Genomic DNA, 14,236 nt, shown 5'->3' with positions numbered 1-14,236 from the left:
TGCATTCAATTCTTACCTTGTTCTTTTTGACCAACGCCCGGATCTGTTGTGGTTCTCTGCTGCTCGGACAGTTCAGAGACACCTGCACCAGACTGGACTGCAGGAAGTCCACCACCATCTGCTCATCGTTCTCCCTGTGAGAGAGTGGAAACACAAACACTGTCATTTTAATACAACCGGGCTGGAGTTCTTCACTGCAGTGTTAAAAACACTGAACAGAATCCTCACTTAACCTAAAACTTTGTTATACTGTCTTGCCCCAGCAGAAGGAGGTTTAGGGTGATATTCTTACTGATGGTTAAGGCTATGAACTACATACTGAACGCTTACCACAAAATAAACTGATTTCAATGACAAACGCTGAAAAAGGCTTCAAGTCGAAACATTTGTCTTTTAATTTGTTTATTTTAATATGTATTAATTCTGCACTTGAAGTGCTGGGGACAAACTAATCTCAGTGAATTTTGAATGTAAAAAAGCAAGCAAACCAGCACCTTTAATGATATACTATATAGCTGTACAACAAGGAACATTTTCCCTCGTGCAAATGTTATTCCAAGCTTAAGAGACTGGATAACCGTCCAACAGAATGGTACGCACTGCGGATTCCATTTTCAGATGATAAATATCAACAAAGAAACAGAACAGTGGTGTTCCTCACCTTTTAACAAACATGTTGCTGATGCAGCCAGTCAGGTTGGAGCCCAGAGTAGCATCTGGAGCACCGCCCAAGTAAAACTTCTCCAGAACAACTTCCCGGAGATGTCGCTTCCTTCTCCCCGTGCTGCTGCCCTCCAGAATATTATCCACGTACAGCCGGACCCTGGAGAGAAAAGACGTTTGATGACATTGGGAAAACGCTGAGGATTTTATATAGCAGACCTAAAGAATGGAATTACTTTACATCTCGAGTTAAAACAAAAAGACGCGTACTCACTACAAAATAAAAGCTGTTTTTTTATCTTCACGAAGTGCTGGACCTACCCATTTTTGTTGATGTATAAAGCCACGTAGTGATTCATGTCGTCAGAATAAAGATTTTTGGTTTTAATTGCACCACTGTTAGAGTTCACCACCAGCCTGCTATTTTCCAGTAATACTTGGCAGTGTCCCACCTGTGAAGAAACCAAACCAAATGAAAACAGCCCAGGAACTCACAGGCTGGTTTTTAAAGTAGCTGTTTTCTACCCCCCTTTCCATCCTGTCTGCTGTAGCCAATCATGGAGGCTAGACTGTACATACCGTGGTTTTGTGGTAGAACAGGAGTCCGTTGCTCTGACTTGTCCTGAAGCCGAAGCCTGAGTAGAAATTGTTCAGCAGACTGGGGACATTGTCCAATGACAGGTCCAGGTATCCATTGCCTGTGAACCTAGCTGTTCGAGCAACCTAAACAAATCATTCAGGAGTTCAGATGGATTCCCATCACTTTATTTAGTCAACACAACATACTGTAGAAGAAGACACATAGTAAATACAGGAAATGTCCAGGATTTATAATATACAGCTATGGCCAAAAGTTTAGCATCACCATATATAATTATTATCTGTACTTACCAGGAAGTCTGGAGAGCACCCATGGCTGACCCCAGTGGTATTCATGCGTTTCAGGTCAATGTATTTGTCTATAGCCTTAATGCTCCTAACACAGCCTTTGATAGATCCTCCATTAGGGAACAGAGGCTTCAATCTACGCAAATAAAAAAAAACATTATTAAATCACATCACATCTTTTATTCTGCATCCAATAACCCATATGTTTCTTCTTTTCTGAGGTGAAGATGTTATAAAAAGCAGTTCCACCGCCTCAGACTACAGCAAGTCGTGCAGTGGACACAAAGCAACATTGAAATTAAAAGGTTTTTCTTTCAGTTTAATTAAACCAACCTTTGCAGCAAAGCCTAAAACTGATGCCTCTGCTTTGTGACAGTAAGAGTTGGACTAGTTTCCTTTTTTGTTGGAGACTTGAGGATTTGCTTCCAGTCTGCTTACTTGTTGGGGAGTATCTCCTCCGGCACGCCTCCAATGTAGTAGACGCTGCTAAAGTTCAGCGGACTGCCACTGTGCTCCACGTTAAAGGCCATCTTTCGCTCCAACCTGACGTACACTTTCATGTTACCATTGGGTTCACGAAGGATGATCTGGATCTAAGGAATGGATTGCAGCGATTCAGAACTCTGATAACAGCAATACTACTACTACTACTACTCATAACAATAAATTATTTATTTTCACAAAAGAATACAGATGCAAAATAACCTACATACAACATTCCTCAACAATCCAAAACCAAAGTAAAGCAAATTAGAATAATAGGTAGGTACAGTATAAACATTACCCCTTTGGATTTGGCATCACTGATTTTTAGGTCCGTATTGGGAATAGGGGCTTCCTTAAGTTCACCATTGAAGTCATAGTAAAGTTTCAAATCTCCATCCTTGACAGCAATGCAAATGAAATGACCCTGAAAAAATATATATTATATATATTTATTTAGTGAAATCTCTGGAAATGTATAAACCTCATTTCAGCAAAATCTTAAATACAGAAGGAATATGCTTGGAGGTATCTCCATGATTCCAATCCATCTCTTGTTTCAGCGATGAGTATGCAATATATATAATAACAGATCATCTGTTCACACATTGGGGGGGTCAGTAGCCTCAGTAGTGTTACAAATAGGGGTAAATTTTTTTGCCTCTTTTAGAAGAGCAGTGGGAGTCTGCTTCTTCATACCATTGTCTTCCACCATCTCTACGTTATCAGTGTATAGCCTAGAAGAGCAGACCTGAAGAGGTCTTCAATTCAATGTGACCTGGTCAGTTGCTTGATGTTGGTTACAAATGATTGTTTCACCCATCATAGACCTATTGATCTCTTCTGAGCTTTCCTCTGCTAGAAGTGGTAGCGCTCTGCCGGTAGAGGCAATGGAATAAACCTTTGTTTTGGGGACGGCTGGCTCAGTTGGTGAATGCCTGGCACAACGGCTTTATGGCCCTACCTCTCCCTCAAGGAAGAACAGGATGCCGTTATAGGAGAGCACTTTGACCTCCTGCTCAAATCGACTTGTCCCTGGTAAACCGGACTGGATTTCAACTGCAGCAAAACCGGAGCCATCAAAGTAGGAACCGTCGTTGATCCAGGGCTCTGTGACTGACTTCTTTCTGAGGGACGAGGACAAAAGACACACGTTAGGAGGGATGGCCAGAAGAATATTTAATAAAAATATACAAATAATTATTTTAGTGTTCATCTTTATGAGTGTGGACCATTTATTGACTACCAAGAAAATTATTAAAATAAGAACAAAATAAATGGAGAAACGCCTCAACCACCAGAGTCAAAAACATGAAAATTAGATTGGATCATCATCATCATCAAACTATTAAATACATATACCAATCTTAAAGAAGGACTGGGAAATGTAATAATAATAATAATAATAATAATAATAATAATAATTTTTGGTAACCACTCTATTTACCACACATCTGGGACAATGACTGTGCTCACATCCTGTTCATGCGTATTTCACATTAATCTCACCTTCCACAGGGCCGGTCTTTGACCGTGTCGACCATAAAGTTATTTTCGAAGTTGTAAAGGCTGATGACCTCTTCATTCAGGGAATCCATCTCGATGCAGCCTTGGAATTTGCTGAGCCGGAGCTCAGGAGGGGGCTAAAAAAGAAGCAAGCTTTGATTAGAGCAGCCGCTAACATTTTAGCAGAGAAACACAAAAGACTGCAGCAGATATACCGATATATATACATTTCAGCGATTAACCTGCCCTGTAGTAGGTATGCATTGACACGCTCCCTCTACTGCTAAAAGGTTGCAAAGTGTCCTGTAGTTCGGCGTTTCTGTCAGCCCACCTGACAAGGTCATTTTTAGGTCCAGCGAGAAGGTGGTTGTGCTGGAGATGTCAAGGCCTCTGGTCCACTACCCAGCTTCTGTGTAAGTGAATTACTTCACTTACTTTTTCTAGATTGTTACAAAGCGTCTCTTACCAAGAAGTCTGGCGGGTAGCCGCCCACGTAGAAGACGGTGTCGCTCGGAGTGAGCGTAAGCAGACCTTCGTCTCCACCGGCCACGGTATTTCCCTTAGTCACAAGAGAAGTGGTTTTGTCTACAGTGACAGACATCTGTCCATACTGCAAGATCCTGGAACAGGAAAGCAAAATAGCAATACAGCAGTGCTTTACCAGCAAGACTAGGCAAGGGTAGGACTGGATCAATATAGTGTGTATGGGACTCAATGCTCAGCACAGGACAAGGCACATTCCAAAACCCCTGTTAAAAAAAACACCAGTGAAGGGGGTTAATAATTCTGAACATGTTAACTGCTACCCCAAATTTTACACCTTGGTGAAGAAAACTTGTACCACTGGGTGATGCCATTGCCCAGCATCCCTCTCTGGTGAGCCAAGTAATTATTTTATTTTAGGACTATGAGGGGACTAAAGAACATTGTGCTGAATCTATGAATGTATAATTTATTATTCCCATCATAAGTAAATTAATTTTGCAGCAGGAACGTTCCTAGAATGGCCATAATGTATAAAGTTAAGAGAGGCCCACCTTTCTAATTTGATCATGTTGAAAGCGTCTGTGCTGATGGTTTGCTCGTTCAGCAGCTCAGCCGTCTGGCCTCCCACGTTGAAAAACCATTTCAGCTTCTTCCCCTCGATCGACATGCCAAGGAATCCCTTAGTTGCCTAACAGAGAGACGAGACAGGGCTACAGTGAGATACACCATCACATTCCTCGCCATATAGATGAAGGGCGGATATCGCTATGAAACTTACATCTTTGTTTCCGAGGTAGAAAACAAACTGCTTCTCTGACTCGGTCTGACGTTTTTTCTTTCCTTCGAGCAGGGAGATGTAGAACTTGAGGCTGGTGTATGGGGCCACATCCAGCAGGTTGTTGGGGTTTCTCAGCTGCACGCCTGAGGTACCATCAAACTTCATTGGCACACTCACCTGTGTACAAGCAGACATGAATACAGACAGGGATACAGCCCTGTGTAGCTGAATAGTCAGCGTAGTTGAAAAACAATTCTGAATATTCAGCTACATATGGATGAAATAAAACACAGTTCTGCATGTGGAAAGTCATAATATAAAAATAAGGAAATCAAACTTTATTCCTTTTGTTTATGGCAACTGTTTAAATGACTTCCTAATAGAAAGACACAAAGTTTCAGTCTACTGAAAATGAATTAAAATGGGCATAGATATACACACTAGATTAGTTTACTGGTCTACATGTTTTGAGTGGAGTTTTCTTTCTTATCCTATGAGATGAAAGCACAATTTCAAGCTGGATAAAGCTACATGTTGTTGAATGGGCCTCCTTCGCAGTTTCTGATTTCCATACCTTACTGGCAGCGTTCCGAGCCTGTGAGATAAGATCCCGGATTCGCTCGATGTTTTCGGAAATGTTCGGCATCTGCGTCGATCGGCTCTGCAGCTTGTCCAGTTTCTTGATCAGCAGCGGTATCGTGTCTCCAAGCGATAGAACTGTTACATCAATCGTTGCGAGAAAGAAAACACAAAAACTTGCCATTACAAACCACAGGAGAACTGCCAAGATCAGCAATTAAAAGAATTTCAACTGAATTAGGAGGAACTGAAGCGAAGAGGAAAGTTAAGGTCTGTGTAGGAAGGTTTATTGTGGAAAAGTGGTCACGTTTTTAAGGATCTACTGAGGAGAGCAGAAAGACAGCATGCGCCCTGGCAGTACTGTGCTGTACCTGAACTGTTGGCATCTTTGAAAGCATTTTTGAAGTCCTCATTGGTGCCGCTGGAGTTGCCATACTGGTCCTTCCACTGATCCAGTTTCTCTTTGATGGGGTTCAGGGTGCGTTCCACGTTCTCTGCTTTCGTCTTGGCATCTTCTGCAGCCGCCTTGGCATTTTTAATATTTTCTTCAGTATTACCTTGAGTGTCAACAACTAGATATCAGTGCCATTTAGCAGGCATTCCCAGCTAAGCAAGATGTAACCGTGGTAATATATGCTTTGTAAATCTAATGGTGCCACTTACAAGTGTCAGTTATGCAAATTATACAATCCATATTGAACACACATCAATTTATCTTTTAACCATCATCACATTTTTAATTCCAACCCAGCCGTATGGTTTCAGAATTAACCTTCTCCAAATACATATGAATAATTGACAAGCGGTTAACCTCCTACCTTTGTCGATGTTGAGCATGCTCTGTGCGTCTTTCAGGTCCTTTAGAAGCTGCTCCTTTTTGTCTTTGGCATCTTGCAGTCTTTTCTTTGCTTCTTTGAGTTGTGGCTTCAGATCTAAAGGGAGGCCTCATGTTATTACATATCAGGGATGGACTAAAACAGAAATGAGCTGCGTCTCAGATATTTTCCCCCTACCGTTCAAACTGGTTTGCACATTCTTCGCATCCTCAAGCAGCGCGTTGCTTTTCTTTTTCAGCCTGTCCGCTTCTTCACCAAGATCTTCGTTCTTCACATTCTGCAATTCAAAGCCATGCTTTAATTCATGTTTTAATGAAATATGTCTTCAAGAAATATGGGAGCCACTAAATATTAAAAGACCTCTTGACACTGTTGTCAGGAGTGCATACATTAATTATACAGATCCCTACCAAAACACACTTTATATATATAGAAATACATACATACACACACACACACACACACACACACACAACATATTCCAATTCTGGAGGTGAGTCATGCAAGTCTGACAACAGGAGAAGACAAACCTCCAGTGCATTGGTAGCTGCCTCATCAGCCTTTTTCGCTGCATTCTCTGCATTCCTGACAGCTTCTATGATGCTAGAGTAGGCATTGGAGGCATTGATGGCTCGCTGGATGAACCCGTCTTGGTTTGTGTCCTGAATCACACTGTGGGAGAAGATCGAGAGGGTGTTGATCAGCGGCAGGGCAGTGAAGGTCACGAAACTGACTCCCAGTATAAAACATTATGCCTGGGGCTGATCTGCATAGTCCAACACATATTACATATAGTTTTTGTTCCACCTTCTGCTTTAACATTGGCATACATGCTTGTTGCTTAAGAGCCAAGGCTGATCAGAATGGATCATTGTCTAGGCTTGCCAAATGAAATATACGTATTCCTTCAAATTGAAGACACAGCCCAAATTTCTCGCCCTCAATTTGAGGAAAAAATCAAATATCAAATAAATATGCATTTACAAAGATACAACCTCAATTACGCATATGGAGGCAGTCTGCGGCCATCTGCTAACACACAGAGCATTACAGTTATGCGCTGCTTCTCATTTCCAGTCATGATTACTCACACCTTTTTTTCTCCCAATTTGTGAACTGTGGTATTGCTTGGCATGTCAAAAAATACGGGGGTCTGATCAGCATTTCCAATCTCTCCAAGCTGGTGCTGTTTGTTAGAAATGCTGAAAAAGTCCTCAGGAAGCTAATGACGCTTCTTTGAAAATCGTTGCCTGTAAGTCACGTTGCTGCTTGTGTATTCGGGCAGGGACGTCTTTTGTTGGCGATTTTAATACATGCATCTCTATACTGTACTCGCAGGCTATTTATGAGAAGCAAAAAATTGTTCTAAAAGTGTGTCTTAAATTCGAAGGAATACGACATTATATATATTTTATGTATCACAAGCCGTAGTTCAGCCTCCCTCAAAGCTGCTCCCCCCAGGGCAGACTGGGAGCTGTACCTGGAGAGGTTTTTGGACAGCTGGTGGAGCAGTTCCGCGTGTCTCTCTGCCTCCTCCACGAGGGGGATCTTGGTGCTTGCCGAAGCAAACTTCTGCACCTTCTCCAATAGGCGCTTCCTTGCTCCATCCAGATTAGCAGCCAGCTTCTCATAGTCCTGAAAACAACAGCAGCAATTAGTTACAGGTGCAGTTTTACAATCATTTCGTTCCAAGCCCAAGGTGGAAGCATCAGATCTAAAGGCAACTATTGGCATTAAAATGATGGATTATTTTAACACAAATCTAACATGTATGCCTCTTAAAAGAATATTTGATGGTTCACACATCTCTTCACATGATACAATTTAGTCTTTTATAGTTATGGATAAATTACCATATCTATGTCACCTTTTAATTGAAAAAATATCAAAAACCTCAATTTTAAATTTGGCAAACGGTACCTCTTTGGAATCCTCAAGCATTTGTAGGAGGTCTGTAACCTGAAAGAGTGCGTCCTCTGCCATCGTCAGCAAGCCCTTCACCTCCGCCAGCGCTCGCTGCAGATCACTGTTCTTTTTCTATAAAGAATAACAGGAGAATGAAAAGCTCTGCAATAGAACGCTCTTTGTGAAGTTTTTTTCCATAAGCAATACGTCTGGTGCAGAGACTGCAGTAAAGGAGCAGCGTGGCTACTGGAGAGACCCTGTGAGACTCCGTACCCGGCTCTCGTCCAGCAGGTTCTCGTTGCGGTTGTTCAGGTCCTCCACCTGGGCGGTCTGGTTCACAGCTTCGTTCAGCGCGTCCCTCAGGTCCATCAGCTCTGTGTTGTACTTGGTCAGTTGGTCCCTAATGTCATCCACCAGCCCGTCGTTTTCCTTTGAGCGTTTCGCCATGTCGTTGTCCACTCGGCCCAGCACTGAGCAACAGATCACAGGAAGAGTTAACATTGCTGACCACTACGACCCCGTGAGTCACACCACAGCTCATCCACACTTAATACAATTACTCATCTGATCTATTGCCAAAATCTTATTCAAAAGCCTTTTAGTTGACATTACAAATACAAATTGCCTCTACTGTAATTGTTGTTAACACAGTCTTTCATCCATTGAGAAGTGTAATTGAATGTTGCTGGGTCGAGCGATACTCACAGTCTTTTGCCATTTTCAGCTCGTCTTCAGCTAGTTTTTTCTGGTTGCAGAAAGCTCTGTCCCTCATCTGCCTCAGCAACTTCTCCATCTCGGACAGCTTCTTCCTAAGATCCTCTGTTGAATGGGTCTCATTCGCAGAGGTTTTATTCACCAGGCCAATGCCATCTGTGCAGAACAAAATAAAACAGCTCTCTGTACAATATATTATTTCTGGAATTGTTTCAAAGTAGGGTTGAAAAACCTCATGATGATGTCGAGGAAATGTATCAAATGGTGTTATTGTGTGGCGTTTTATTTCAGAATATGATTCAATATAACAGACAATACCTTGTTAAGTGTGGCGCTTGAGGCAGACCTGGGGTCAAAAACTATTGTAATTGTGCAATTCTTAATTAATTACAATGTAATTGAACTTTGGAACACCTGCGTAATTGTACCATATAATTGATCAATTACAGTTGTTATGCATTTATTTGTCATTCGATCATTATTCTTGTATTCAACCACTTTTGGTGACCCCATTTGTTTGAAAAAAAAGTATTTTTCTGTATTTGTATCTGAGTATTGATTGATTATTTAGAATAAATAAACATGTTAATGTGTGTAGATGCTGATGTTACTTTTTAGTGTAATTGTAATAATTATAATTGCTGCAACACAATTGTAACTAATTGTAATTGACGAAAATAGCATTGTAACTGTAATTGACCCCAGATCTGGCTTGAGGACCTACATTACGCTAACGTAAAAGCAGAGCACACACCAAGGACTGTCAAGACATGAATATCTATTCATCTTGAACAACTCTTCTTGGTAGTTGTAATGCATTTGATGGTGTATCGAGATAAACACACTTCAGGGTTTCTACCATGTAAGGAAGTATCAAAAAGATGCAGTTTCGGATGTTTGAGTTGAGTTGTCGGTTTGTTTTGAGCATACATACCTTGCACAGCCTTCATGATGTCCCCGATGTGTTTGATCAAGTCCTCTGCACGCTGGCGAGTCGCAGCAATGTTGTCTTCCAGCTTGTGCACTTTCCTGTTAGCCAGCGCAGCCTGCACCAAAGGAAACCAATTCAGATGAGGGCTCATCCAAACGTGCGCTCGAGAGACACTTCACTAACAAAAAGGTCCTTGATGTTCTAGAGAAGGGGTGGGCAATCCTGGTCCTGGAGGGCCGGTGTCCCTCCTGGCTTTTGTTCCAACTGTGCTCTAAATTACTTAATTAGACCAATAATTGGTAATAATCAGTACAATTAAGTAATTTAGAGCACAGTTGGAACAAAAGCCAGGAGGGACACCGGCCCTCCAGGACCAGGATTGCCCACCCCTGTTCTAGAGGATGCTCTGTAAAACATTCCAGATCCAGGGCAGTGCAGAACCTACCCTTTCCTCCAGCATGTCTAGATCTTGCGAGAGATTCATGTCTTCGTTCTCCAGTTCATCCACTTTCTGCTTGTTGTCATCCAGCACATCCTTATAGTCGTAAAGCTTGTTCTGAACAGAAAATAAAAACATGAGCCAGAGTTCCTTAAAAATGTTACCCGTCTTGTTACATCACTGTGTTTCCACTGTGTCTGGTGTGTACTCACGGTTACGCTGTCGATGGATTCGTCCAGCCCCCGCAGACGGCCCCAGGCGATAGAGCTGGCATTCAGGTTGGTCAGCTGGTCTCGGATCACTGGGAACAGGCCCTTCATGCTGTCCAGGTCGTCCAGCAGCACCACCACACAGCTGTCACAAGCTGTCAATCAAACGCACACTCAGCTCAGCCCAACAATCACAGGGTTCTAAAGACATTAAGTATAGACTGTGGTGTATCTAAACATCTCCACCATTAAAAACTTCAACCTTCACCATCTCTGCTCTATTTCCCCTTATAAAAGTTTCCCATAGTAAAAACATAGCAAAGTGTGAAAGAATAATAAAAGCATGGTTAAGCATAGGTAAGCACTGTAAAGCCTAGAGAGGTATGGTAAAGCATATTAAAAATGGTAAATGCATAGTATGATAATGGAAAAACTGCAAAAATACCATGGTAAACATTTATAAGGGTCTTAATGCTATTGCATTTGTCATAAAAAATTCTCTGCTCACTCTGGCAATTGAGAGAGCCCTGTCCGTTCACCACTGGGACCGCAAGCTTCTGAAGGCAGGAGTCGCACTGCTTCCCAGTGAGCCCGTCACTGCAGGTACACTCGCCACTGCGAGGGTTACAGGAGCCCCCCTTACAGTCACATCCTGGGAACAAGAGACAGCAAGAAAATCACACCCGGCCGTCTCTCTCACTTTAAAAAAAGGAACGGCCAATCCTGGCCCTTCCTGAACAGGTCTCTATTCCAGCTGTGTTGTTAATTGTTTAATTGAACAAATTAAACCTCCACCTGGGTTGTAAAGCAGTAAAAGTAATTAATAATACTTGTTAAGCCTAGGACCAGAGTTGCCTACGTCTGCTTTAGGCAAACAGTACTTTAACCCTTTGCTGCCCAGTGTCCAATATATTTCATATTGAGAAAATAGGCATTAAATAGGCATGGGGACATAACCAGGGCAGTGAAGGGTTAATATATTCCGGATGCAAAAAAAAAGGCAACGAATACAGAACTAAAAGAAAAAAAAGCAGTAACACAGCTAGATGACACTTACTTGTGCAGCCGTCCGAGGTATAGCCCCAGAAGCCAGGCGCACACTGCAGACACTGAGGGCCACTAACCCCGGGCTGGCAAGAGCACTGCCCGTTCTGTGGGTTGCAGGCCTGGGTGAGAGCAGCGGCGCTGTCACAGTCACAACGCTGGCACCCCGTGCACGAGTCATAGCCGTAGAACCCGTCCTGAGGGGGATGGAGCACATGGGTCCATTAAAAACACATTTTACAGTTATATTTTGCACAGTATCATCTACAAAGATAAAGCCCTTACCTTACAGCGATCACAACGGGCTCCAGTGACACCAGGCTTGCATTGGCACTGGCCAGTTCGAGGGTCACATGATGCAGTCCCACACGGAGAGCAGTTACAGTCTGAGAGAAAAAAAACACACAATAGTTTTAAGTCTGAGCACGAGCAGAAGGAACTAAACACTAACACTGAGCCTAACGTTTCATTCTCAGACATGATCTAAAGAATTCTCAAAGATTAGCATTTCAGGGCAGTGCCGTTACATTAAGTGAATTCTTGAGCATGAGAATACAAATGTAGCTGGACTTACTTGTACAGTTCTTGGCTATAATTGCATCTCCAAAGTACCCAGGAGCGCAGATTTCACAGTGAGGTCCCGCAGTGTTATGCATGCACCCGATGCAGACTCCCATCAGAGAATCACAGTCGCTGAACAGCATGTTCGCGTCTGTGTTGCCATTACATTGACACGGCTGACAGGAGCTTCCAATCACCATTGGGTTTCCATAGAAACCAGGGGCACACCTGCACAACGTCAAAAGCAACACAGGTACCTGTTAGACTTGCTTCATGAAATAAGTCACATGGTACCTTGATATTATATTCATATTTGTTTCAATACAAGCAGTAGTTAGAGTGTTCTGCTACAGAAATAATCACAGACGGCTCTTACCTTTCACATTTAGGACCAGCGTAACCAGGCATACACAAGCACTGCATGCTAGAGGATCTCTCAACACATCCAATTGCAAAGCTGGGGGGGGGAATGAATGAACAAAACAAGTTCAATACAAAAGAAATAGTCCTGGTAATCTTATGTTTAAAACAAGTTCGCTAGGCCTGGCAGCTGTCCTGATGAACTAAAAGTTACTACTTAGAGCTAGCAGGAAACTTCTCTTCGACTTATGGTCTGATTTTATCAACCTTTGTAGAGAAAAGCCAACGCTGGATTACAGCACTGGGGAATTCGCCCTGGATTGCATCAACAATTGTTAAAAATCAACCCCTTAGCCTGTTAGCGGGAAGCGGTGAGGAACATACTTGTTGGAGGAGACCTGGAGGGGGCAGGGGCAGCCCGTGCATGACTGGGTCTGCCCAGCGGTGGAGTTGCCAAGGAAACCATTCCGACATGTCTCACAGTGATTCCCCTCTGTGTTGTGCTGGCAGTTCTGGTGGGAGAAAAAAAAAAAAAAAAAGCGAATTCAAAAGAGTTTTTTTTTGTACTGCATAGAGTGCAAGTAGACTGGTCTGAATTTGCACTTACAACACATATCCCCGAGCCAGGCAGACACTCGTCCGAGTGCCCGTTACAGTTACAGGGAACACATTTGCCCAGGAACAGCCCTTTGGTGTCCCTGTAGAAGCCTGGGGCACATTCCTGCAGAGTGGAGAGAAGAGGTTAACAATCATTACCAATACGACTCAATGACAAATAATGGCCACTCCTGCTTTAGGCTGGCAATACACTCACCCCCTCTCACCCCCACCCTAATTACTCATTTTGCAATCGTCAGAAATGTTGTTGCTTTAGGAGTACATTTTGACTAGGTTCTCGTGTTCCATTCTTAAGCAGTGGTACTTGAGTTTCCTGGGTACCTGGCAGGATTCCCCACGGTAGTTGGCAGGGCACATGCAGATCTCCACATTACTGGCGGCGCTGCCCGATGTGGCCTGGGACGCCCCCTCCAGAACAACTCGCTCCAGTGACACGGACACAGAGGACTGCGAGTGCAGGGCGCGGATCTGCAGCACCTCCAGACCCACCAGCACCATCATGAGCTCCTCCCGTGACACACTGTTCCGCGTCTGAGCGTGACGGAAATTACCCTGTGAAAACAACCCAGGAATCAGAAACTGAAGAGTACTCCATTACCCAATACGAGATCTGTTACTTTACAACAAGAAACTGATAATGCAGGAAAATAGTCCAATATCCATCGCAGACAAACCTCTTGATCTCCATTATGAGAAAGTATATGTTGCTTTTTAGGCTAAATGTCACATGACACCCAGACGCTGCAGACCCTTGTGAATCAGGGGTAGTTCTACCTCAATCAGATGGACGTTCCCTTCATGCAGTTGTCCAGGGTCCGGGTAGCTCTTATCCTGGTACACCAAGGTCATCTTGTTCCCCTGCAGAAGAAGAAAAATGCCATGTGTTATTTAATGTGACACGACCTATAGACATATTTTAAAGAAGTGAATAATGTCTGGTCTAAGCAACTCTTCTATGCTATAAAGTTTTTAAGGCAATACCTTCAGAATGACATCGGGACGAGCGGATTCCAGCGGAGGAGGTGCAACATCGCCCCTGATAGGTAGAGACTGGGAGTGCAGCCGGTAGCGCAAGAACCCCCCGTATGAGGAAACCTGATGGGAACCAAGTTCAGAGTCAATATTTAGCTTTTCCAACAGTTGAAGTATCTCATGTATGCATGTGACGGTAAAATTAGGAGAATGCAACCCTCTTAATAAAAATACATCTGTCTTGTCCTGGAATAAACACATGAC

General features: G+C 43.0%; 1 protein-coding gene across 1 annotated transcript in view; it reads right to left on the bottom strand.

Annotated features, from left to right (window-relative positions):
- The window catches only part of LOC117420258 (laminin subunit alpha-5-like), a 61,137-nt gene that overhangs the window by 3,912 nt on the left and 42,989 nt on the right, over window positions 1-14,236 (bottom strand). The window contains 34 exon segments of the mRNA XM_058991010.1: window positions 17-134; window positions 662-823; window positions 985-1,115; window positions 1,243-1,386; window positions 1,555-1,687; window positions 1,990-2,144; window positions 2,336-2,461; window positions 2,999-3,161; window positions 3,544-3,677; window positions 4,007-4,160; window positions 4,578-4,714; window positions 4,805-4,981; window positions 5,379-5,521; window positions 5,755-5,940; window positions 6,202-6,315; window positions 6,397-6,496; window positions 6,750-6,891; window positions 7,700-7,854; window positions 8,140-8,256; window positions 8,398-8,594; window positions 8,830-8,994; window positions 9,773-9,884; window positions 10,215-10,325; window positions 10,421-10,572; window positions 10,926-11,069; window positions 11,475-11,658; window positions 11,747-11,847; window positions 12,036-12,250; window positions 12,399-12,479; window positions 12,767-12,894; window positions 12,990-13,103; window positions 13,322-13,552; window positions 13,775-13,858; window positions 13,982-14,095. Of these exon segments, the coding sequence (XP_058846993.1) occupies window positions 17-134; window positions 662-823; window positions 985-1,115; window positions 1,243-1,386; window positions 1,555-1,687; window positions 1,990-2,144; window positions 2,336-2,461; window positions 2,999-3,161; window positions 3,544-3,677; window positions 4,007-4,160; window positions 4,578-4,714; window positions 4,805-4,981; window positions 5,379-5,521; window positions 5,755-5,940; window positions 6,202-6,315; window positions 6,397-6,496; window positions 6,750-6,891; window positions 7,700-7,854; window positions 8,140-8,256; window positions 8,398-8,594; window positions 8,830-8,994; window positions 9,773-9,884; window positions 10,215-10,325; window positions 10,421-10,572; window positions 10,926-11,069; window positions 11,475-11,658; window positions 11,747-11,847; window positions 12,036-12,250; window positions 12,399-12,479; window positions 12,767-12,894; window positions 12,990-13,103; window positions 13,322-13,552; window positions 13,775-13,858; window positions 13,982-14,095 (4,824 nt within the window).

This window comes from Acipenser ruthenus, chromosome 18, assembly GCF_902713425.1.
Source record: "Acipenser ruthenus chromosome 18, fAciRut3.2 maternal haplotype, whole genome shotgun sequence".
NCBI classification, from domain to species: domain Eukaryota; kingdom Metazoa; phylum Chordata; class Actinopteri; order Acipenseriformes; family Acipenseridae; genus Acipenser; species Acipenser ruthenus.
Note: the sequence above shows the minus strand (reverse complement) of the source record. Positions and strands in the feature narration are given on the sequence as shown.